This window comes from Pristiophorus japonicus, chromosome 4, assembly GCF_044704955.1.
Source record: "Pristiophorus japonicus isolate sPriJap1 chromosome 4, sPriJap1.hap1, whole genome shotgun sequence".
Lineage (NCBI taxonomy): Eukaryota > Metazoa > Chordata > Chondrichthyes > Pristiophoridae > Pristiophorus > Pristiophorus japonicus.
The window spans coordinates 53,902,170-53,925,605 of record NC_091980.1 but is presented as its reverse complement, the minus strand read 5'-3'; the positions used below and the strand labels follow the sequence as shown (position 1 = coordinate 53,925,605).

General features: G+C 47.2%; 1 protein-coding gene and 1 pseudogene across 2 annotated transcripts in view; both read left to right on the top strand.

The window, feature by feature from the left end:
• Nucleotides 1-23,436, top strand: part of LOC139262442 (sialic acid-binding Ig-like lectin 12) — a 239,010-nt pseudogene that overhangs the window by 22,023 nt on the left and 193,551 nt on the right.
• The window catches only part of LOC139262906 (keratinocyte-associated transmembrane protein 2-like), a 49,307-nt gene continuing 48,500 nt past the window's right edge, over nucleotides 22,630-23,436 (top strand). The window contains exon 1 of one of the 2 annotated variants that reach the window (XM_070878185.1): nucleotides 22,630-22,810. In XM_070878185.1, coding sequence (XP_070734286.1) covers nucleotides 22,726-22,810 — 85 coding nt within the window. In that variant the 5' untranslated portion in view covers nucleotides 22,630-22,725. The other variant, XM_070878187.1, reaches the window with a different exon arrangement.

Here is a 23,436-nt window from a genome sequence, read left to right as displayed (position 1 = left end):
GGTTAAAAATATATCTATCTGTGATTTGAATACATTCAATGAGCTCGCCTCAACTGCTTCCTTGGGCAGAGAATTCCACAGATTCACAACCCTCTGGGAGAAGAAATTCCTTCTCAACTCGGTTTTAAATTGGCTCCCCCGTATTTTGAGGCTGTGCCCCCTAGTTCTAGTCTCCCCGACCAGTGGAAACAACCTCTCTGCTTCTATCTTGTCTATCCCTTTCATTATTTTAAATGTTTCCATAAGATCACCCCTCATCCTTCTGAACTCCAACGAGTAAAGACCCAGTCTACTCAATCTATCATCATAAGGTAACCCCCTCATCTCCGGAATCAGCCTAGTGAATCGTCTCTGTACCCCCTCCAAGGCTAGTATATCCTTCCTTAAGTAAGGTGACCAAAACTGCACACACTACTCCAGGTGCGGCCTCACCAATACCCTGTACAGTTGCAACAGGACCTCCCTGCTTTTGTACTCCATCCCTCTCGCAATGAAGGCCAACATTCCATTCGCCTTCCTGATTACCTGCAAACTAACTTTTTGGGATTCATGCACAAGGACCCCCAGGTCCCTCTGCACCACAGCATGTTGTAATTTCTCCCCATTCAAATAATATTCCCTTTTACTGTTTTTTTTTTCCAAGGTGGATGACCTCACATTTTCCGACATTGTTTTCCATCTGCCAAACCTTAGCCCATTCGTTTAACCAATCTAAATCTCTTTGCAGCCTCTCTGTGTCCTCTACACAACCCGCTTTCCCACTAATCTTTGTGTTATCTGCAAATTTCGTTCCACTACACTCTGTCCCCTCTTCCAGGTCATCTATGTATATTGTAAACAGTTGTGGTCCCAGCACCGATCCCTGTGGCACACCATTAACCACCGATTTCCAACCCAAAAAGGACCCATTTATCCCGACTCTCTTCTTTCTGTTAGCCAGCCAATTCTCGATCCATGCTAATACATTTCCTCTGACTCCGCGTACCTTTATCTTCTGCAGTAACCTTTTGTGTGGCACCTTTTCGAAATCTAAATACACCACATCCATCGGTACACCTCTATTCACCATGCTGGTTATATCCTCAAAGAATTCCAGTAAATTAGTTAAACATGATTTCCCCTTCATGAATCCATGTTGCGTCTGCTTGATTGCACTATTCCTCTCTAGATGTCCCGCTATTTCTTCCTTAATGATAGCTTCAAGCATTTTCCCCACTACAGATGTTAAACTAACCGGCCTATAGTTACCTGCCTTTTGTCTGCCCCCTTTTTTAAACAGAGGCGTTACATTAGCTGCTCATTCCACAACTCTCTTACCAACGAAAGTGACTGGCACTGCATCTTTCCTGTCCCAGTATGCAGAGTACAACAGCAAGCGATTTTTCATCTGGCACCAATTGGGACAGCATTAGTAATCTTTGCAGAGGGGCATAAGGATGACTGAGGTGGGGAATTGATGCTGGCACAGGCTCTAAATTGGGTACAGTTCTATTTCACAGCACTGAATTACAGAGACCAGAAGATACCACAATATTTTCAACTTTTATAATAAAAATAGAAAATGCTGGAACTCCCAGCAGGTCAGGCATCATCTGTGGGGAGGAAGTAGAGTTAACGTTTCGGGACGATGACCCTTCGACAGAACTGGAGAGTGTTCAAAGAGAACCTATGTTTTTCTAACTCCTGGAGTTACCATTTAAATTCGGGCCCTTTTGTCTCTCTAATCTCTCCTGCCTTCCAACCTATCACAGACCTTCCCTTTTGTTCTTTCTTCCCCTCCCCCTTTCAGTGCTTGTTAAGAATCTGTTTTTTTTTAATACTCTCCAGTTCTGACGAAGGGTCATCGATCTGAAAAGTTAATTCTGCTTCCTCTCCACAGATGCTGCCTGCCCAGCTACATGCCTTAGGGGAAACATTGGTCGGTGGCCCTCAGCAGCTCAGCAAGACTTGTTAAGTGGTTCTCCAGCCAAAATAATTGCACACCCTTGGTTTAGCATAAAAAATAAGCATCTTTAATAAGAGAGTCTCGTCTTCCACCTGTGATTAATCTCAGTTTAAATCACAGAAAACGACTTCAACAAACTGGATTAAATAATTTGCCTCTTTTATTGGTGCACACAAGAAGGTTGCTCAGTAACTGAAAGACTTTCTGAGATGCAAACACGTTTGAAACATGCCCAATTGTGCCTGTGCGGCTGAAGGTGAATGAGCCCAATTTGAAGAGCCTCCTCGAAGGCCGCATTCGGCTGAAACTCGCGATTCTTCGCTCGTTATTCTGCTCTGTGTTTGGGGCCTGTTTTTGGAGGTGGGGCCAGTTTGTGGGCGGGGCCAGCTGCGGGCGAAACGACGCTCAGCTTAACGTGTTTAAAATTGGCTGTGTCTATTTGTACTGACTGAAAGGCAGCCGTTTCTCTGATTGGCTCTCCATTTTCACATGACTCATTGCTGATTGGTCCCATGGAAGGATAAGCCACACCATGAAGTTCCTCTGGAATGTGTAACTGGAACCGCCCAGCCCAAGTTCTGACAGACTTTCCAATTTGAAATTTCATTCATTTTGACTTCAGAAGCCACAGAGGATAGATCTCCCAAAAGCTACCAATTTCCAGCTGAAGTCCCATACCTCTGCGCAAGTACATCCCCCTCCAAGCTGAAATCCCTTACCGAAGTGCAGGACCTTAGCCCCACAACCCACCCCCCCCATAGATGGGGCATTGTTTGTAGATTGTTAACATGTTTATTGGGTATGAAGTGAACAGTGACAGTGTCGTGACTTCTGGATTTCATCCACCCCAGCGATGTCCCTTGTAACACACGCACCGAGCTTACACGCACCAGGGGGTTGGAAGAAAATGATCCGTCTTAAACATAGAAACATAGAAATTTACAGCGCAGAAAGTGGGCATTTTGGTCCATTGTGTCTGCGCCTACCCCTCCTCCCCCTCCCCGCCGAGCTTTCTCTCTCTTTCTCTCTCCCACTGCCCTCCCCCGCCCCCCGCAGGCTCTCTCTCTCTCCACCCCCCCACCGCCGCCAAGCTCTCTCCCCTCACAGCTCTCTCCCCCCCCCCGCACAAGCTCGCTCACTCTCTCCCCCCCGCCAAGCTCTCTCTCTCTTTCTCTCTCTCTCCCCCACCAAGCTCTTCCCCCCCCCCCCCCCAAGCTCTGGACAATCCTGACACAATGCAAGACAGGTAATAGCTCATTACCACACTCTCATCGAGTAATGGCCGGCTGGCCAACTAATAACCCTGACAAAAGGAAATATCTGGAAACCATGTCAGGACAAGGATGTAGTAATTAACTCTTTATCTGTATTCACTGAGTGCGAGACAGAGCCAATACACAGGGAGAGGCCACAACTTGGGTTTTACTGTATAAATATCTTGTGAAACTGTACCATTTGGAAGGTGTTCACTTAGTCATTGACTGAGTGTGACCTTTCCCTTGCTATCAAGTAAATTAAAGAAACTTCTGCTGGAGCTGAAGGTGTCTCAGTCGTTTATTGGAGGTCGAGATTTCGACAGTTACTTCTTGGAGGTTCCACCGAGATGCATACTCTCTGCCCTGTGAACAAAACGGATACAGGCATAGTACCTCTCCAGTGAAAGGCTTCAGTGGCCAAAACAAGGTGAGCCTTTTGCTCACAAGAGATTTCTTCACTGTTGAATCACATATGTAATCTGTTGTCCACAGGGGAGGTACTGCAATCTACGAGATTCGACATTTAAAAGCTAAAGTTATTTTTTTATGACCATTTCTTTCTCAGCTCGCAGGCAGAAGAGATCTGGTTCTGGAAATATCTTGAAACTGCCCGAGGAAGGTTTCAGTAGGTAAGGTAGAAACAGCGCTAGTCGATCGAAGGTTCTTATGTGATAAGATTAGGGAAAAAAAAGGTTCTTAAAGGTTCTTATGTGATAAGATTAGGAAAAAAGAAAGCGCTAATCGATCGAAGGTTCTTATGTGATAAGAGTTCATTAGGAAACGGTTCTTATGTGATAAGAGTAGAAAAAAAAGCGCAATCGATCGAAGGTTCTTATGTGATAAGAGTTAGGGCAATGGGACCATAAATTTTATAAGTTTTACTAGGATAAGTTAAGGACTCGGTCTGTAGTGGCGTACAACGCAGACTGAGAATTGATTATTTGTTTAGATAGAGTTTAAGGTTATGATTTGTATACTCGCGTGAATGTTGTTTGTCCTAGTTGTCCTTGTTATACTGTTGTGTGCAATACCTTTGTGCGACATTGCAATCAGAGAAACGGGAAGAGTCACTAGGGAAAATTGTGATTCAAAAAAAAAACAAGGATTGATTGAGAAAAGAAACAGTAACTGATTGATCAACTACGGTTGGTTCGTGCCAACATCTCTCACACACTCGGACTGAGCCCGAATTAAGAGCCTTTTCAGGCCACGTAACGGCCAGGAGAAGTGGGCGGAGAGAACTCGGTTGGCCGAAAGGATTGTGAGATCAGAAACTGTGGAAAATCTTAATCATCCAGAATGGGTGTCGGAGCAAGTTAAAACACCACAAAAGGCACACCAGCCTATGTCATGCTCCAGAATTGTGGTCAGTCTTCAATTGACCAAAGAAAAAAAAGGGTAAAGTGGACTAAGGGTGAAAACAGGCCATTTCCACCCGATGGTTCATTTAATTTAGAGAGAACAACATGTCTAGAGGAGTGTCTTATAAAAAGAGATCCAGGTAGAAGAGGTAAAAAAAAAAGGAAAGTAATAGAAAAGGCCTGGGTTCCGATTCTTCAAGCCCATGTAAAATTAACAGAGGAAGTAAATCAATATGTAAAAAAAAAGAGAACCTGGTAGTGACAACTGTCGAAATCTCGACCTCTGATAAACGACTCAGACACCTTCAGCTCTGGCAGAAGTTTCTTTAATTTACTTGCTAGCAAGGGAAAGGTCACACTCAGTCAATGGCTAAGTGAACACCTTCCAAATGGTACAGTTTCACAAGATATTTATACAGTAAAACCCAAGTTGTGGCCTCTCCCTGTGTATTGGCTCTGTCTCGCAGTCAGTGAATACAGATAAAGAGTTAATTACTACATCCTTGTCCTGACATGGTTTCCAGATATTTCCTTTTGTCATGGTTATTAGTTGGCCAGCCGGCCATTACTCGATGAGAGTGTGGTAATGAGTTATTACCTGTCTTGCATTGTGTCAGGGTTGTCCAGTTTCCTGGTCAGTTATCTTTTTGCATCAAATGGATGAGATCTCTACAAGAGATAATGGCTGGTGGTTTGAGTACTTCGAAAAGGGTGGGGTGGAGTGGAACTGGTGTTGTATAGACAATAGGAGAGCACCATGGGGGTGGGGGGGGGGAGGATACTTGTTTCAGCAGGACTTGCCTCCTAGCTGTCTGGTGGCTATCAGCCATTTCAAGCCAGGTTTAGCTGTTTATGCAAGCCGACTGTTTTATGCAGACATTTCTGGAAGAACCAGGACTCCATTTTGTTATATATTGCAAAGGGCGCACAAATACCGTGTGGTATCAGCTTAGTTAAAAATACATTTCCACAAGCCCCACAACACCCCGGGATATCTGTGCTCCTCTAATTCTGGCCTCTTGAGCATCCCTGATTTTAATTGCTCAACCATTTGTGGCAATGCTTTCAGCTGCCCAGGCCCTAAGCATTGGAATTCCCTCCCTAAACCCTTCCACTTCTCTACCTCTCATTCCTTCTTTAAGACATTCCTTAAAACCTACCTCTTTGACCAAGCTTTTAGTCATCTGCCCTAATTTCTCCTTGTGTTAAATTTTGTTTTCGAAAACTCCTGTGAATTGCCTTGGAGCATTTTACTACATTAAAGGTGCTATAGAAATACATGTTGTTGTTGTAATATGGTGACGAGAACTGTCATGTATTCAACCAGCATTGTAACCCATGTATAATCTGACCTAAGTTGTACACTGTGAGAACAATGACCACTAGGTGGGAGACAGTCCTAACCTGGACCTTCAGGTATAAAAGGGGAAGCTCCACCCACCTTCATCACTTGAGTGCTAAGGAATAAAGGACAGGTCACAGACTGACCTTCTCTCAAGCATGGGCCTCGTGTGCATTTATACTGTATAGTAAGGACATATCAATGGCGACGAGTAACTGGGATTTAAATCACGCAAGCATGGCCAGAAGGAGAACAGATGAGAGGTACTGTGTTAAGGAATGGTTGGGACAGAGATTCAACATTGTTAAAGCAGCACACAGTTCTCCAGGCAGACAAGGGCAATCGGGCATGCCCCAACATGTAGTCGAACCCAGAGACAGAAACAATGGCAAGCTGAACGGCGATTCACGTCATTGCAAGCGACAATGCAGCCAGTAATGGGGCCATCAACACCTGTTAATGGCGCATTCAAGGACCGTCACAGGGGCAGTCAGGGACGATCGACTGGCAAGGGACCTTTTGTTTCAAACAACAGCTCATGTTGGAGGCGTGGAGGCACACACTCAGCCGGAGTTTGCAGAGATGAGCAAAATACCTGCAGAAATTGCAGAAGTGAACGCTGGGGGAAATCGCTGGAAGCTGAAGTTCAGCGAGTTCATGTGGACCACGTATACAGTTCATACACCAGGATGCCACCGATAATGATGAAAGTGCTCCTCAATGGCATCCCAGTATCAATGGAGCTAGACACGGGGGCCAGCCAGTCCCTGATGAGTATCAAACAGTTCGAAAAGTTGTGGGCGTCCAAGGCCAGGAGGCCAAAATTATCGCCGATTGACGCACAGCTACGAACTTACACAAAGCAGATCATTCCGGTGCTAGGCAGCGCCATGGTAGTCGTGACCCACAAAGATTCGGAGAACATGTTGCCACTCTGGATTGTCCCAGGGTACGGTCCCGCACTACTGGGGAGGAGTTGGCTTGCTGTCATGAACTGGAAATGGGGCGATGTCAATGCAATTTCCTCTGTAGAGCGAGTATCATGCTCATAGATCCTGGACAAATTTGACTCATTATTTCAACCCGGCATCGGCACTTTCATGGGGGCCAAGGTAGTGATTCACAGAAACCCGGATGCCAGGCCAGTACATCACAAGGCCAGAGCGGTGCCGTACGTGATGCGGGAAAAGATAGAAGGCGAATTGGACCGCCTGCTGAGGGAAGGCATCATCTCGCCAGTCAAATTCAGTGACTGGGCGAGCCCGATCATGCCGGTGCTCGAGGCGGATGGGTCGGTCAGGATATGTGGCGATTACAAGGCCACCATCAATCGGGTGTCACTCCAAGACCAGTACCCGCTACCGAGAGCGTTCGACCTCTTTGCGACGCTATCCGGTGGCAGACATTTTTCAAAATTGGACCTGACCTCAGCTTACATGACCCAGGAGCTGGCGAGTGAGTCGAAGAAGCTGACCACCATCACGACACACAAGGGGTTGTTTGAGTACAACAGATGTCCGTTCGGGATTCGTTCGGCTGCCGCGATCTTCCAACGAAATATGGAAAGCCTCCTCAAGTCGATTCCAGGGACGGTGGTTTTTCAGGACGACATCCTCATCACGGGTTACGATGCTGAAGAACATCTCCACAACCTGGAGGAGGTGCTACGCAGACTGGACCGGGTAGGGCTGCGACTGAAAAAGGCAAAGTGCGTCTTCCTAGCTCCAGAGGTAGAATTCCTGGGGATGAGGGTAGCAGCAGACGGGATCAGCCCTACTGCGTCCAAGACGGAAGTGATCCAGAGAGTACCCAGATCCCGTAACACGACGGAGCTGCGTTCGTTCCTGGGGCTCCTCAACTATTTCGGTAACTTTCTTCCCAAATTGAGCACGCTGCTACAGCCGCTACATATGCTCCTACGCAAAGGTCGCAAATGGGTCTGGGGGGACAGTCAGGAAAGGGCTTTTAATAGAGCACGCAATTTGTTATGTTCCAACACTCTGTTAACACTATACGACCCATGTAAGAAACTTGTGTTAACGTGCGATGCGTCGTCCTATGGGGTCGGTGTGTGTTTCAGCACGTCAATGTCAAGGGTCAGTTACAGCCGCAAGCTTATGCCTCCAGGAGTCTGTCCCAGGCAGAAAGGGGTTACGGGATGGTAGAAAAGGAGGCGCTCGCATGTGTATATGCTGTAAAGAAAATGCACCAGTACCTGTTTGGCAGAAAATTTGAGCTGGAGACAGATCACAAACCCCTAACGTCCCTTTTGGCTGACAACAAGGCCATAAATGCAAACGCATTGGCCCGCATACAGAGGTGGGCACTCACGTTAGCCGCCTATGGCTATATAATTCGGCACAGACCGGGCACCGAAAACTGCGCCGATGCACTCAGCAGGCTCCCACTAGCCACCACTGAGGGGACTACCGAGCATGCTGCTGAGATGGTCATGGCTGTTGAAGCTTTCGGAAGTGAAGGCTCACCCGTGACAGCCCGTCAGATTAAAGTCTGGACAAACAGAGACCCGCTATTGTCTCTAGTCAAGAAATGTATCCTGAATGAGGACTGGGCAGCCACGTACAGGGCATGCCCTGAGGAATTTAAACCATTTCACAGGCGCAGGGATGAACTCTCGATTTAGGCCGCTTGCCTACTGTGGGGAAACCGCGTAGTCATGCCCCAGATGGGTGGAGAGGTGTTCATCAGAGAACTCCACAATGAGCACCCGGGCATTGTCATGATGAAGGCAATTGCCAGGTCACACGTTTGGTGGCCAGAGATAGATGCAGATCTGGAACTTTGTGTTCGCAGGTGCAACACGTATGCCCAGCTGGGCAATGCGCCCAGGGAAGCCCCCCTTAGCCCCTGGCCATGGCCCGCCAAGCCTTGTTCATGCATCCATGTGGACTACGCAGGTCCTTTCAGGGGAAAAATGTTTTTGGTTGTAATAGGCGCCTACTCCAAATGGATCGAGTGTGTCATTTTAAATTCAAGCACAGCCTCTGCCACGGTAGAAAGTCTATGGGCAATGTTCGCCGCCCATGGTCTACCGGACGTCTTGGTCAGCAACAATGGCCCGTGCTTCACAAGCACTGAATTCCAGGACTTCATGGCAGGCAATGGAATTAACCATGTCAGAACGGCACCGTTCAAGCCGGCCTCAAACGGCCAGGCAGAACGAGCAGTGCAGATAATCAAACAGGGGATGCTCAGAATCCAAGGGGGTTCCCTACAAACCCGCTTTTCACGCCTCCTGTTGGCCTACAGATCCCGACCCCACTCGTTCACAGGGTTTCTACCCGCAGAGCTGCTAATGAAAAGGACGCTCAAAACTCGGCTATCCCTTATACACCCCACCATGAAAGAAATTGTCGAGAGCAGGCACCAGCCACAATATGACCACCATGACAGGAATGCAAGGGCGCGATGTATTGGTGTAAATGATCCTGTTTTTGTCCGCAACTGTGCTGCAGGGCCCAAATGGCTTGCAGGCACTGTGATTGCCAAAGAGGGAAATAGGATTCTGGTAGTTAAACTTACCAATGGACAAATCTGCCGCAAACATGTGGATCAAACAAAAAGGAGGTTCAGCAACCCCATAGAAGAAGCAGAGGAAGAAAACGATGTCGAGTTCACTCCACCACAGGTCACCGAACACCGGAATCAAAGGGAGAAGAGCCCAATCACTGTGGGCAATCTGGATAGGCCTGAGGCACCGCAAACAGCAGACACTCAGGCCAGCGCCCAACAACCGGAGCCCCAACTCAGGCGCTCCACAAGAGAGCGTAAACCACCAGAGAGACTCAACCTGTGATCCCATTAAGACTTTGCGGGGGGAGGTGATGTCATGTATTCAACCAGCATTGTAACCCATGTACAATCTGACCTAAGTTGTACACTGAGAGAACAATGACCACTAGGTGGGAGACACTCCTAACCTGGACCTTCAGGTATAAAAGGGGAAGCTCCACCCACCTTCATCACTTGAGTGCTGAGGAATAAAGGACAGGTCACAGACTGACCTTCTCTCAAGCATGGGCCTCGTGTGCATTTATACTGTATAGTAAGGACGTATCAAGAACTGTACACAGTACTCCAAGTGTGATCTAACAAAGGTTCAATAAAAGTTTAGCACAAGCCGCAGCAGGTAAGAAGTAGACTCTTCAATCTTTTTAAAAATTCTTGGCAGGCAGCACCTTGGCCACCTATTTTGTCACAGCAGAAGGCCCCTGTGTTTCCAGCAGCCAAACTTCCATGGCTCACTGGCAGAGGCCGGAGAGCTTGTGCTAGCTATAGTAATGATTCCGGAGCCAGACAAACAATTGAGGAGGCATCATAGAGATGATGAGCAGTGGCTGCTTACCTCACTTATACCAGCTCAACTGCTGAGTCAAAAGCATAGAAACATAGATATCGAAAATAGGTGCAGGAGTAGGCCATTCGGCCCTTCAAGCTTGCACCATCATTCGATAAGATAATTTCTGATCATTCCCTCAGTACCCCTTTCCTGCTTTCTCTCCATACCCCTTGATCCCCTTAGCTGTAAGGATCATATCTAACTCCCTCTTGAATATAGCCAATGAACTGGCATCAACAACTCTCTGCGGCAGGGAATTCCACAGGTTAACAACTCTCTGAGTGAAGAAGTTTCTCCTCATCTCAGGCCTAAATGGCCTACCCCTTATCCTAAGACTGTGTCCCGTGGTTCTGGACTTCCCCAACATCGGGAACAATCTACCCGCATCTAACCTGTCTAATCCCGTCAGAATTTTGTATGTTTCTATGAGATCCCCTCTCATCCTTCTAAACTCCAATGTATAAAGGCCCAGTTGATCCAGTCTCTCCTCATATGTCAGTCCAGCCATCCCGGGAATCAGTCTGGTGAACCTTCGCTGCACTCCCTCAATAGCAAAAACGTCCTTCCTCAGATTAAGAGACCAAAACTGAACATAATTTTCAGGTGAGGCCTCACCAAAGCCCTGTACAACTGCAGTAAGACCTCCCTGCTCCTATTCTAAAATCCCCTAGCTATGAAGGTCAACATACCATTTGCCTTCTTCACCACCTGCTGTACCTGTATGCCAACTGTCAATGACTGATGAACCATGACACCCAGGTCTCGTTGTACCTCCCCTTTTCCTAATCTGCCGCCATTCAGATAATATTCTGTCTTCGCGTTTTTGCCCCCAAAGTGGATAACCTCACATTTATCCACATTATACTGCATCTGCCATGCATTTGCCCACTCACCTAACCTGTCTAAATCACCCTGCTGTGAGGGGGACGCTAAGAGGATGCAGGGTTAACCCAGTTTAGTGTCATCTGCAAACTTGGAGATATTACACTCAATTCCTTCATCCAAATCATTGATGTATATTGTAAAGAGCTGAGGTCCCAGCACTGAGCCCTGCGGCACACCACTAGTCACTGCCTGCCATTCTGAAAAGGACCCATTTATCCCCACTCTCTGCTTCCTGTCTGCCAACCAGTTCTCTATCCACGTCAGTATATTACCCCCAATACCATGTGCTTTGATTTTGCACACTAATCTCTTGTGTGGGATCTTGTCAAAAGCCTTTTGAAAGTCCAAATACACCACATCCACTGGTTCTCCCTTGTCCACTCTACTAGTTACATCCTCAAAAAATTCCAGAAGATTTGTCAAGCCTGATTTCCCCTTCATAAATCCATGCTGACTTGAACCGATCCTGTCACTGCTTTCCAAATGCGCTGCTATTTCATCCTTAATAATTGATTCCAACATTTTCCCCACACTGACGCCAGGCTAACTGGTCTATAATTACCTGCTTTCTCTCTCCCTCCCTTTTTAAAAAATGGTGTTACATTAGCTACCCTCCAGTCCATAGGAACTGATCCCGAGTCGATAGGCTGTTGGAAAATGACTGTTGGAAAGCACAAGACAACTTCACCAGTGTGGCATCTCAAAACCTAGGGGGAAAATCATTGGATTTTGTAACTATGGCTGTGATTGTAAAAAGTATTCTATTTATGTCTGTTTATTGATAATTTAGTTAAAATAATTTAATTAATGCAGTATTCTACACAGCCCATAGTTAACAGAGAAACAGTTATTGTCCTTTAATCATGTTCTGTTATCCTCAGGTGGGGAATTATTCTGTAAAACAAATCAGTGAAAGATATACTTTGCAACATGAGACTTGACATCCCTCCTATGTCGAAAAACAATTCTCTTCCCTTTTGGTAAGAGTTAAATTTGGCACCATAACCACTAAGGTATTGTACCCCCACATTTTGACCAAGCTGTTGGTCTGTGTCATGTATGTACATTCTGTTTGTAGCCACCAGATGGCATCATTGTTGGAGACCACTGAGCAGCACGCACATGGTGCTGCTCAGTTATAAAAGGCCAGCCATTTTGAGAGTCAGGCACTTTGGGCCTAAATAAAGCAGAGCCAAGGTTGTACCTTGCTTAGTTAAACAGTGCTCAGTTTGAACCTTTATTGCATACATAACATTTGGCGACGTGAATAGAAGAACCTTTGTTTGCAAAATGAGCACGATTGGATTTTTAGAGTGACTCGTGGAGGGAGAAGATTGGGCAGGCTTTGTGAGCCGTTTGAACCAGTACTTCATGGCCAACAAAATGAAGGGTGTCGACGATGCAGATCAGTGCCGGGCCGTGTTCCTCACAGTGTGAGGTTCAAAGATCTACGGTCTGATAAAGAATCTACTCATGCCTAGTGATCCAACAGAGAAAATGTATGAAGAGTTGTGTACATTGGTACGGGAGCACCTCAAGCCAGACGACGGCATCATCATCTCGAGATACAGGTTTTATACACACGTTCGATCAGAGGGCGAGAACGCGGTGGAATTCGTTGTTGACCTGAGACGCCTAGCGGGACTGTGCAAGTTCGGGACAGTGTTGGCAGGCATGCTGCGAGACTTTTTGGTTATCGGTATCAACCACGAGGTGATCCTGCGCAAACTTCTGGCGGCGGAGGAGTTGGATTTAAAAAGGGCCATCTAGATCGCTCAATCATGTATGACGACAGACAGGAATCTAAAGCAAATTGTGGTGAAGAACCGAACCTCGGCAAGTACGATAAATGTGATTGATTCGGCGTTCAGCAGAGCGGCACATGGCAGGGCCTATCCGGCTGCGTTCGCAAAACCTGTGGCTGCCCAGAGTCCGCCAGCGGGAATGCATCTGACTTCTCTGTGTTGGCATTGTGGGGAAATCATCGGTACCAGCAGGCCGATTTAAGCAATATAGTTGCAAAGGCTGTCTGAGAGTGGGGCATCTCCAGCACAAGTGTCCACAGATGAGCAAGCAAGCTGCGACACACCATGTGGGGAATGAGATTCAGACTAGCGCAGATCCAGATACGCAATCCGAGATGCCAGAGGAGGAATTGTATGGGTTGTACTCCTTCATAACCAAGAGTAAATCAATTTTGATTAATGTGAAGTTTAACAGGATACCGCTATCGATGGAACTGGACATGGGGACAAGTCAATTGATCATGAATGAGAGGGCATTTAATAAGCTGTGGGATACTAAGACTGTGAGGCCCAGGCTGAGCCCTGTTAATGCCAAGCTGTGCACATACACCAAAGAACTGATAAAGGTGATTGGCAGTGCACAAATGAATGTATCATATAATGGTGCGCTTCACGAGTTACCGCTGTGGATTGTTCCAGGCAATGGCCCAATGCTGCTTGGCAGGAGCTGGTTGGAGAAAATCAGATGCGACTGGAATGACATAAAGGCGTTGTCATCGGAGGAAGATACATGTGCCCAATTATTGAGCAAGTTCCCCTCGCTGTTCGAACCGGGTATTGGCAACTTCATGGGAGCGAAGGTGCAGATCCACATTGATTCAGATGCAAGACCCGTCCATCATAAAGCTCGGCTGTGCCGTATATGATGAGGGAGAAGGTCGAAATTGAACTGGACAGACTCCAGTGTGAAGGGATCATATCACCGGTCGAATTTAATGAATGGACCAGCCCCATTGTTCCTGTGCTGAAAAGTGATGGCACAGTCAGAATCTGTGAAAACTACAAGGCTACGATCAACAAGGTTTCGAAACAAGATCAGTACCTGTTACCAAAGGCTGATGACTTGTTTGCGACGCTAGCCGGAGGGAAGTCATTCACAAAACTGCACTTGACGTCAGCCTAAATGACACAGGAGTTGGTTGAGACGTCGAAGAGACTTACGTGCATTAACATGCATAAAGGACTGTTTATTTACCACAGGTGACCTTTCGGAATTCACTCGGCAACAGCAATATTCCAGAGGAATATGGAAAGTCTACTGAAGTCTGCTCCCAGAACCGTTGTGTTCCAAGATGACATCCTGATCACTGGTCATGACTCCAAGGAATATCTGAGCAACCTGGAAGAGGTTCTACTGTGTTTGGATAGAGTGGTACTCAGACTGAAACGCTCGAAGTGCGTCTTCATGGCACTGGAGGTTGAATTCTTCAGGAGGAAAATAGCCGCTGATGGCATCAGACCTACTGACGTGAAAACCAAGGCCATCAAGAATGCACCCAAGCCGCAGAATGTGACGGAGCTGTGTTCGTTTCTGTGTCTACTCAACTACTTTGATAACTTCCTACCTAAATTGAGCACCTTACTAGAACCACTGCACATGCTATTGAGAAAAGGTGCCAACTGGGTGTGGGGTGCATCGCAAGATAGAACTTTCGGGAAAGCCACCAATCTGCTTTGCTCGAACAAGCTGCTGGTACATTATGACCCATGTAAATGTTTAGTTTTGGCCTGTGATGTATTGTCATATGGAATTGGTTGCGTAATCCAACTAGCCAATGAGTCGGGGAAATTTCAACCTGTCGCCTATGCATCCAAAAGTTTGTCTAAAGCAGAAAGAGCCTGCAGCATGGTAGAAAAAGAAGCTTTAGCTTGTGGGTACGGTGTTAAAAAGATGCATCAATACCTATTTGGTCTGAGGTTCAAATTAGAGACCGATCACAAGCCGCTCATTTGTTTTCCGAGAGCAAAGGTACCAATACCAACGCTTCATCCTGCATCCAAAGGTGGGCGCTGACATTATCGACCTATGATTATGTCATTCGCCACAGACCTGACACAGAGAATTGTGCCGATGCTTTGTGCTGGTTGCCGTTGCCCACACCGGAGGTGGAAACGCCATAACCGGCGGATCTAATGTTAATCATGGATGCTTTTGAGAGTGAAGGCACCCCTGTCACGGCTCAACAAGTTAAGACCTGGACCAGCCAGGACCCGATTTTATCGGTGGTAAAGGGTTGCATCCTCAAAGAAGATTGGTCTGCCATACCTAAGCAAATGTGCGAGGAGGCCAAACCATACATTTGTCGCAAGGACGAACTGTCTATTCAAGCAGATTGCATATTGTGGGGCAATCTCGTTGTAATGCCCAAGAAAGGGAGAGAAAAGTTTGTGCGTAAGTTACACAGCACACATCCTGGTATAGTGAAGATGAAGGCCATTGCCAGGTCCCATGTATGATGGCCAGGAATTGATTCTGAGCTGGAAGCATGCATACATCAGTGCAACACTTATATGCAGCTTAGCAAAGCACCAGTGGAATCGCCGCTGAGTCTGCGGCCATGGCCATCCAAACCTTGGTCCAGGATCCATGCAGATTTTGCAGGTCCTTTCCTGGGCAAGATGTTTTTAGTGGTGGATGCTTATTTGAAGTGGATAGAATGCATAATCATGTCATCCAGCACGTCCAGGGCAACCACAGAGAAGCTCAATGTCATGTTCGTGACACATAGTCTGCCTGACATAGTGATGAGCGACAATGGGTCGTGCTTCACCAGACAGGAGTTTCAGGAGTTTGTGAAACTTAATGACATAAAATATGTTAGGTCAGCAACGTTCAAGCCTGCGTCCAACAGGCAAGCTGAATGTGCAGTACAAATTATCAAGCAAAGCATGAGGAGAGTAACCCAAGGGTCATTGCAGACCCGCTTGTCCTGCATACTGCTGAGTTACAGGACAAGACCCCACACACTCACAGGGGTCTTGTCTGTTGAACTCATGATGAAAAGAGGTCTTAAGACCAAGCTATCTCTGGTATGCCCAGACTTAAGTAATCATGTTGAATACCGAAGACAAAGTCAACAAGGGTACCAAGATCACGCAACTGTGTCACGCGAGATTTCTGTTAATGATCCTGTATATGTATTGAACTATGGTCAGGGTCCCAAATGGATCATGGCCAGGGAGGGCAACAGCATATTCGTTATTAAGCTTAAGGAATTGGCAAACTTGCAGGAAATACATGGATCAGACAAAGCTGAGGAACACAGACGAGCCAGAACAGTTGGACGAAGAAACCATCGACGACCAACCAACCTACTAGCAGTCTTCAGAGGACTCACGGGTCATCAGTGAACCCGGAATTTCCATCACAGACCTGGTCAATAAAAATTGACTTGCAATTCCTGACATGGCCACTGTCACCCCCAACAAGTCAGTCATCCAGCCATCAGCCACAACAGACCCCGCACACTCACCCAAGGCTGGAATCGAACTGAGATGGTCAACCCAGGAGCGCAAACCCAGCACGCACATGGTACTGCTCAGGTATAAAAGGCCAGCCATTTTGAGAGTCAGGCACTTTGGGCCTAAATAAAGCAGAGCCAAGGTTGTACCTTGCTTAGTTAAACAGTACTCAGTTTGAACCTTTATTGCATACATAACAGTCTGCTGCCCTAATATCCCCTTATGTGGCTTGGTGTCAAGCACCCTGGGATGCTTTATTATGTTAAAGGTACATTTAGCTAACATATCTCATACCAAACTAAAGCAAATGAACCAGGTTATTGCTCTGTTTTAGCTGTCTTTCAATTCAAGGAGCTTTAAATAATGTTCTAACATTAAATAATGGATGACAAAATGGCTGCCACTATGCTGGCAGCTCCATAAGGAGTTCTGGAGCTTTTCACTTTTATCCATAGGAATTTCCAGCCATTCTTTGACCTGTCTTCCCCCAAATCTCATCGCAACCACTGTTCAGGTTCTCCTGGCTTCGTCAGTTGGTCATTTTATCCCCAACTACAAGTTAACAGTTTTAAATCATCATCACCCATCCTCCATCCCTGCTCTGCTTCTCAAATTTGTTTTCTGAATTCCTGGGCTTCAAGGGAAATCAAGACTACGTTCCAGCATTGGACTACACTGGACTACACCACTACATTCCTTCACTGGACTACACCTTAAGACTCACTTGCTGTGTCACAACTTTGCTGCTAAAACAAAAAATTATCTTCCTCACTGGCTGTTTCTCTGCTGAGTTGGGTGACCAGTCAACTGTTTTTTTAGCCCTGTTAATCACTGCTACTTGCTGTTGTCTCTCTGCTGAGTTGGATGACTCATTCTACTGGTTTTTATGCTTTGTTGGTTGCCGTCTTATGTGGTTTTACATTTTCTTAGTTGCTTCTGATCTACGGTGACCTCCAACTTCGTATGAACTTCACCATCTTCTTCCTGCACCAAAATCAACTCTCATTACCATAGCAATAACCTCCATCCTTCAATTCTCTACCCTTCAAATATCTTCTGGACTTCTCTCACCTGCTACAACGGTTTCCAAAATTGGACCACAGTTCGTTGATGCTCCAATCTGACTCCATCCTACCGATGTCTACTCTTGCCCTCCATGGGACCATCAACTTTGACTCTGGAATCCTTACTATTGCCACCAATCTATTCCGTTACTAACAGGAAATATGCATCCCTATAATTTCTACATAACCAGGCATATATAACTTGAGTTTTTTCCTGTGTCCATTTGCATGCACATTTTGGCTACTGCTCCACTATTTCCACTTATTTCTCCATCTTTTTCTTCTCTCTCTATCCCCCCTTGACCAGTCTCTCCTGTCGCTGTGTCGCCTTTCATCTCTCCTCTCTCGGATACTCTGTCCTCCCAAATCCCTACCCCAACCCTTCTTTACTCTTCGACCTTCCTGGCGCTGTCCCAGGCTTGACTCACTCTTAGATAAGACTACAGGTTCCCTCTGTGCCTTTCTTGTCATCCTCTGAAGGACCCACGGTGGTACTCATCACTGCCTCCGCAAGAGTAGAAACCCCAACTGTCCCATCCTACTCTCTCACCAACCTTGCCACCCAGCTTGTCCGCGGGGGCTAACCTTGCCAAGCTCCTCACCATCCAACTCACCCCTCCAAGCACTGACCCTATGGAGGATTCTCTCCGCATCTCCTTGCAGAATGTCCGTTTGCTTGCGAACGAGGCTCTTCCCATCCATGAGCTTATCATGGATGATTGCATCGACATCATGGCCCTGACGGAAACTTGGCTAAGGGGTGATGACACATTACCCTTAAATGAAGCCTCCCCATCTGGCTATACCTTCCACCATTTGCCCCACCCACACCTCCGGTACTTGTTCCTCCTTTGAACACCTCACCTCTCATATAAAATTCTCGTTCTCTACCACCCACCCAACTACGATAAAAGTGTTGTTATGGAGATATCTTCACTGCTTTCCTCCCTCAGTTTCTGCATTGTGCGACTTCTCATCCTCTATGATTTCAACCTCCATCTCAATTCATCATGCTCTCTCTCCTCTGTGTTCACTACCGTCCCATCCTCCCTTAATCTCTCCCTCCATGTGAACTCCCCAATCCATAATCACGGTCACCCCCTTGACCTTGTTATCTCTTGTGACCTCGCTATTCCTACCGTGTCAATTGCAGATAAGGCCATCTTTGACCATTTCCTTGTATCATTCCCCACCCACATCCCCCTTCTCCCACCCAACTCTACTTCCTTCTGTGTCCACCCCGGAAAAAAACTCTCTCCCGACTCTCTTACAACTGCACTTATCAACTCCAAACTGTCCAGCCATTCACCATGACTGTCACAAGACAGGAGAGTGGATAGCACCAGTTCCAACTGTCACAGGAGCATCCAGTCGTGCCCCGGTAACTGCCCTCAAAGGAAGTGGAGTGTGGGAAATTGCACTCCGCTTCCATTGAGGGGAGGTAAGGCCAATTCTGCGGCGGGAGCAGGACTTCCACGCTGGGGACTAAAATTCCCGGCCCCAGAAGGTTATCGCCCCCAAGATGGGGGCCTGTGCGGGGAGGCAGAGGAAAGATGAGGGCAGACAGGGATGGGGGATGGAGGGGAGAGTGGTGGAGGTGGGGGGCGGAGAAGCCCGGGGCGGGGGACGGGAGGGGCCACATTGCAGCGAAGGTCTGGGGGGGGGGCGAGGTGTGTTGGAGGGGCGGGCCTGGGGGCTCTGCGCCTCGGTGCGGGGAGTGTTCAGAGTGGGGTGGACAGGTTGACTGCGCAGATGGCGGTTGGTGGATGTGGTGTGGTTGGCGTCGCGGGGGCGTGGCTCCGGGGTGGCCGGGGCTGGGGGCTCGACATCTGGGGGTGTTCGGCATTTGGGGAGGATTCTGACGGGACGGGGCGGGTTGGGTGTGGGGGGGAGTGTTCCTGGTGTTGGGTGGGTCCGGAGCCGGAGGGGGGCACGGTCTTGGGATGGGGGATGGGGCTGTTTGGGGCTGGGATTGGGAGAGACTTCTTCACTCAGGGAGTTGTTGGCCTGTGGGGTTCCCTGCCGCGGAGAGTTGTTGATGCCAGTTCATTGGATGTGTTCGGGAGGGAGTTGGATGTGGTCCTTGCGGCTGGGGGGGTCGGGGGTGTGTGGAGGGGGCATGGGGGGGAGGTGCTGGGGTGGGTGATCAGCCATGATCTTATTGAATGGCGGTGCAGGCTCGAAGGGCCGAATGGCCTACTCCTGCTTTCTATGTTTCTATGTTTCTATGACATGTCTGTAGCTACCAATCTGCTCAATCACACCCTCACCACCACCTTTGATGCCCTAGTTCCTACTAAAACCATTACTCTCTCTCATGGCCATTCCTCCTGTTATGGCCCTCATCTTTGCTCCTTCAATTCCAAGGGGTGCAGCCTTGAACGGATGTGGCAGAGAACTGGTTTAGCCATTCACCGCCAGGTCTGGCTGGACCACATAAAACATTATCAGGTCCTATTCTTGTCTGCCAAAACTGCTCACTATTCCAGGATCATTCTGGAATGCAAAGCAAACCCCCGGCTACTATTCTCTACTGCTAACCGTCTTCTTAAATCCCTCTCCCCTGTCTCCACCACACTCATCTCCAACAACAAGTACCAGGGGCTCATGGACTTCTTTGACCACACCCAGCTTTACCTCACCACCACTTCTCTCGACCCCTCCATGGTCTCTAAATTGTCAGACTGCTTGTCTGACATCCAGTACTGGATGAGCAGAAATGTTCTCCAATTAAATATTGGGAAGACCGAAGCTATTGTCTTTGGTCCCCACCACAAACTGTGTTCCCTAGCTACCGACTCTATCCCGCTACCGACTCCATATCTCTCCCAAGCATCTGTCTGAAGCTGAACCAGACAGTTCACAACCTAGGTGTTATATTTGACCCTGAAATGAGATCCGGCCACATATCCGCGGCATAACTAAAACTGCCTATTTCCATCTCCGTAACGTTGCCTGTCTCCGCCCCTGCCTCAGTCTTTGTTACCTCTAGACTCTAGACTTGACTGCTCCAAGGCACTCCTGGGTGGCGTCAGACATCCTACGCTACGTAAACAAGAGATGATCCAAAATTCGGCTGCCTGTGTCCTAACTCGCACCAAGTCCTGCTCACCCATCACCCCTGTAATTGCTGACCTACATTGACTCCTGGTTAAGCAATGCCTCGATTTCAAAATTTTCATCCTGGTTTACAAATCCTTCCATGACCTCACCCCTCTCTATCTCTGTAATCTCCTCCAGTTCCACAGCACCCCCCAAGATATCTGTGCTCCTCAAATTCTGCCTTCTTGAACATTCCTGATTATAACTGCTCAACCATCGGTGACCGTGCCTTCAGCTGCCTAGGCCCTAAGCTCTGGAACTCCCTCCCTAAACCTCTCCACCTTTCTACCTCTCTTTCCTCCTTCAGTTGTCAGTGTTGTATGAATACTGACATTTCAAATTTTTCAATGAGAATTTTTTAATCGTAATGAATTATAACAACAGAAACCTACTTGTTATATAAAATTCTCTCTACTCTGTTCCAACAAATTGATATGTACGGTATTTGCATATTGTTAACTGAACACTAGGTGGCTACAAGGACATTTTAACAATAACACTTCAAGGTCTCTCCTATTGTTTTTGTTATTCTTTGACGGAATATTCTGGTGCATCTGGAAATAATTATTACCACTGGAAAGGTCAATTACGAGGGGGCATTGGTTTAAGGTGGTTGGTGGAAGGTTTAGAGGGGATTTGAGGGAAAGCTTCTTCATGCAGTGGGTTGTGGGGGTCTGCTACTCACTGCCTGGATAGGTGGTAGAGGCAGAAACCCTCACCACATTTAAAAGGTGCTTGGATGGGCACTTGAAGTGCTGTAACCTGCAGGGTTACAGACCTAGAGCTGGTCAGTGGGATTAGACCAGATAACCTCTTGTAGGCTGGTGCAGATATGATGGTAAGTACTTCAGGGAATCTAATACAGCCAGAGGGGTCTCCAGGACTAGTTTTGATCGCCTGGATGGGTCGGAGAGGAATTTTCCCAGATTTTTTTCCCCAATTGGCCTGCGTTTTTATCTGTTATTTTGCCTCTCCCAGGAGATCGCATGGCTCCGGGTGGGGTGGAGTGTAAAATGTTGCGATACATAGGGTATCGCAGTTGTGTGGGTGGACTGGTTGGGCTGGATGCTCTTTACCTGTCCGCCATTGTTCATTGATTTATATGTAACCTTTAGGACTGCTGACCGAGGGCTGTGTGGTTCTTTGTCAGCTGGCGCGGACACGATGGGCTGAAATGGCCACCTTCTCCACTGTAAATTTCTTTGTATCTATGTTTCAAACTGAATTGAGTGTTTCTTCAGACTTAACACAATGCAAACTGCAAGCACCAGTTTGAATTTTCAGTTTCCTATACCATCCATTCTTTCAACCCATCTAAGTGGGGTTGCTTATTCTGCTTGAATGTATTACTGGAGGTTTCATCACATGACTTCATGCCTCCACCCTCCCCTTAAGCTTCAATTGCTGGAAACTCCAGGTCTGAACTGGAGGGTTGGCAACCCGACAACTGAGTGATAAATGACAGAGTTGAACAGTTTTGTACTGTGGCTTCACGTCCACGAGAATAATAAAACGACTAAGCATCTTGACACTGGAGCTAAGTGCAATAAAGGCCGTTAGTAAGAGACTAGCTGAGCGCACTCTCAACCAAGTCGAGGTTCACAAATAAAATCCGTTGTGGCTCAGTTGTTTTATCTGAAATAGATGGTCCATATAAGCTCATGCTCATCATGGTATATATTATTTTTATCCCATGCATGCTTTGTAAAGCGGATGCACGAAATAGCCTGTTTTTGAGTTGTACGTTGCATGTAATACTTTCACAGGACAGTTTATTGTTTATATATCATGAATAATAACGTTTATTTATCGTACTAACGCCTTTAACGGAGTAAAACATCCCAAGGTCGGGTCAACGGACTTACAAAACGTTAGATATTGACAAAGGACGGAAAGAGAGAAAAAGCGGGAGAAGGAAATGTAAAATAATATATATGTTTTAAAAATCGTGTCAACAAACGCAGCCTTGTGATTAAATCGAAGTAGTTCGGAGCCGGAACTATCGCGCCCGGATCCCGGGAGCTGAGAAGCTGAGCAGAGCGCGAGATCCAGATGACCAGGAGAGTTGCCCAGTGTGTTTATATACACAGGGCGGGGACGCGCGGGGCGTGACGTCACTGGCGGGGTGTACGCATTGTGGAAGATGGAGGCGCGAGCTAGGCTCGGGGTGTGGGCGCTTGTGCTGATCGCGGCCGTTGTTGTCGTCGTCGATTGTCAGATGATGAACGGTGAGTGAGTGAGCGGCTCGGCTCGGCTCGGCTCGCAGTGCGGGCAGCTCATCATCATCATCATCGGCCGGGCCGGGCCGGGGCCCAAATCACCATCTGGGCCGCTGTGAGTCCGGGAAGGCGGTGCAGTCGGATCGGGGAGGGTTGGGTTGTTGGGGGAATGAAGAGTTTGATTTGTGTGGGTTGGTTTGAGTCAGGTCAGATTCTTTTTAAGGGCTGCTTTTTTTTTGTGGGGTGGTGAGGAGCCGGTGGTGAGGACAATTACTTTTCCAGCCTGAAATCCCTGACTTGAAATGTTGAATCTTAAAAGAAAGAATTGTTCGTTTTTTAAAAAAACTCTCCCAAGCCTGATTATTATGGCATGGGGTTGTGTAAAAGTTAAAACATTAAATCGTAACTTTCAGTACGCTACTTGAAATAAGTATTCCGACTTGTTTTTAATATTTCAAACAGATTACCTTTCAGCAAAATATGAGATTAAATCCGTTTTTTTTATAAATAGCGACAACGTGTTTATTTCTTGTTCGGGACACATTGTGTCACAATCAATCTGTCAGAGTGGCTCATGCATCAACTGCATGGAAAGATGAGACACCAGTAGCAAAAAATGGACAGAAAACTCTGAA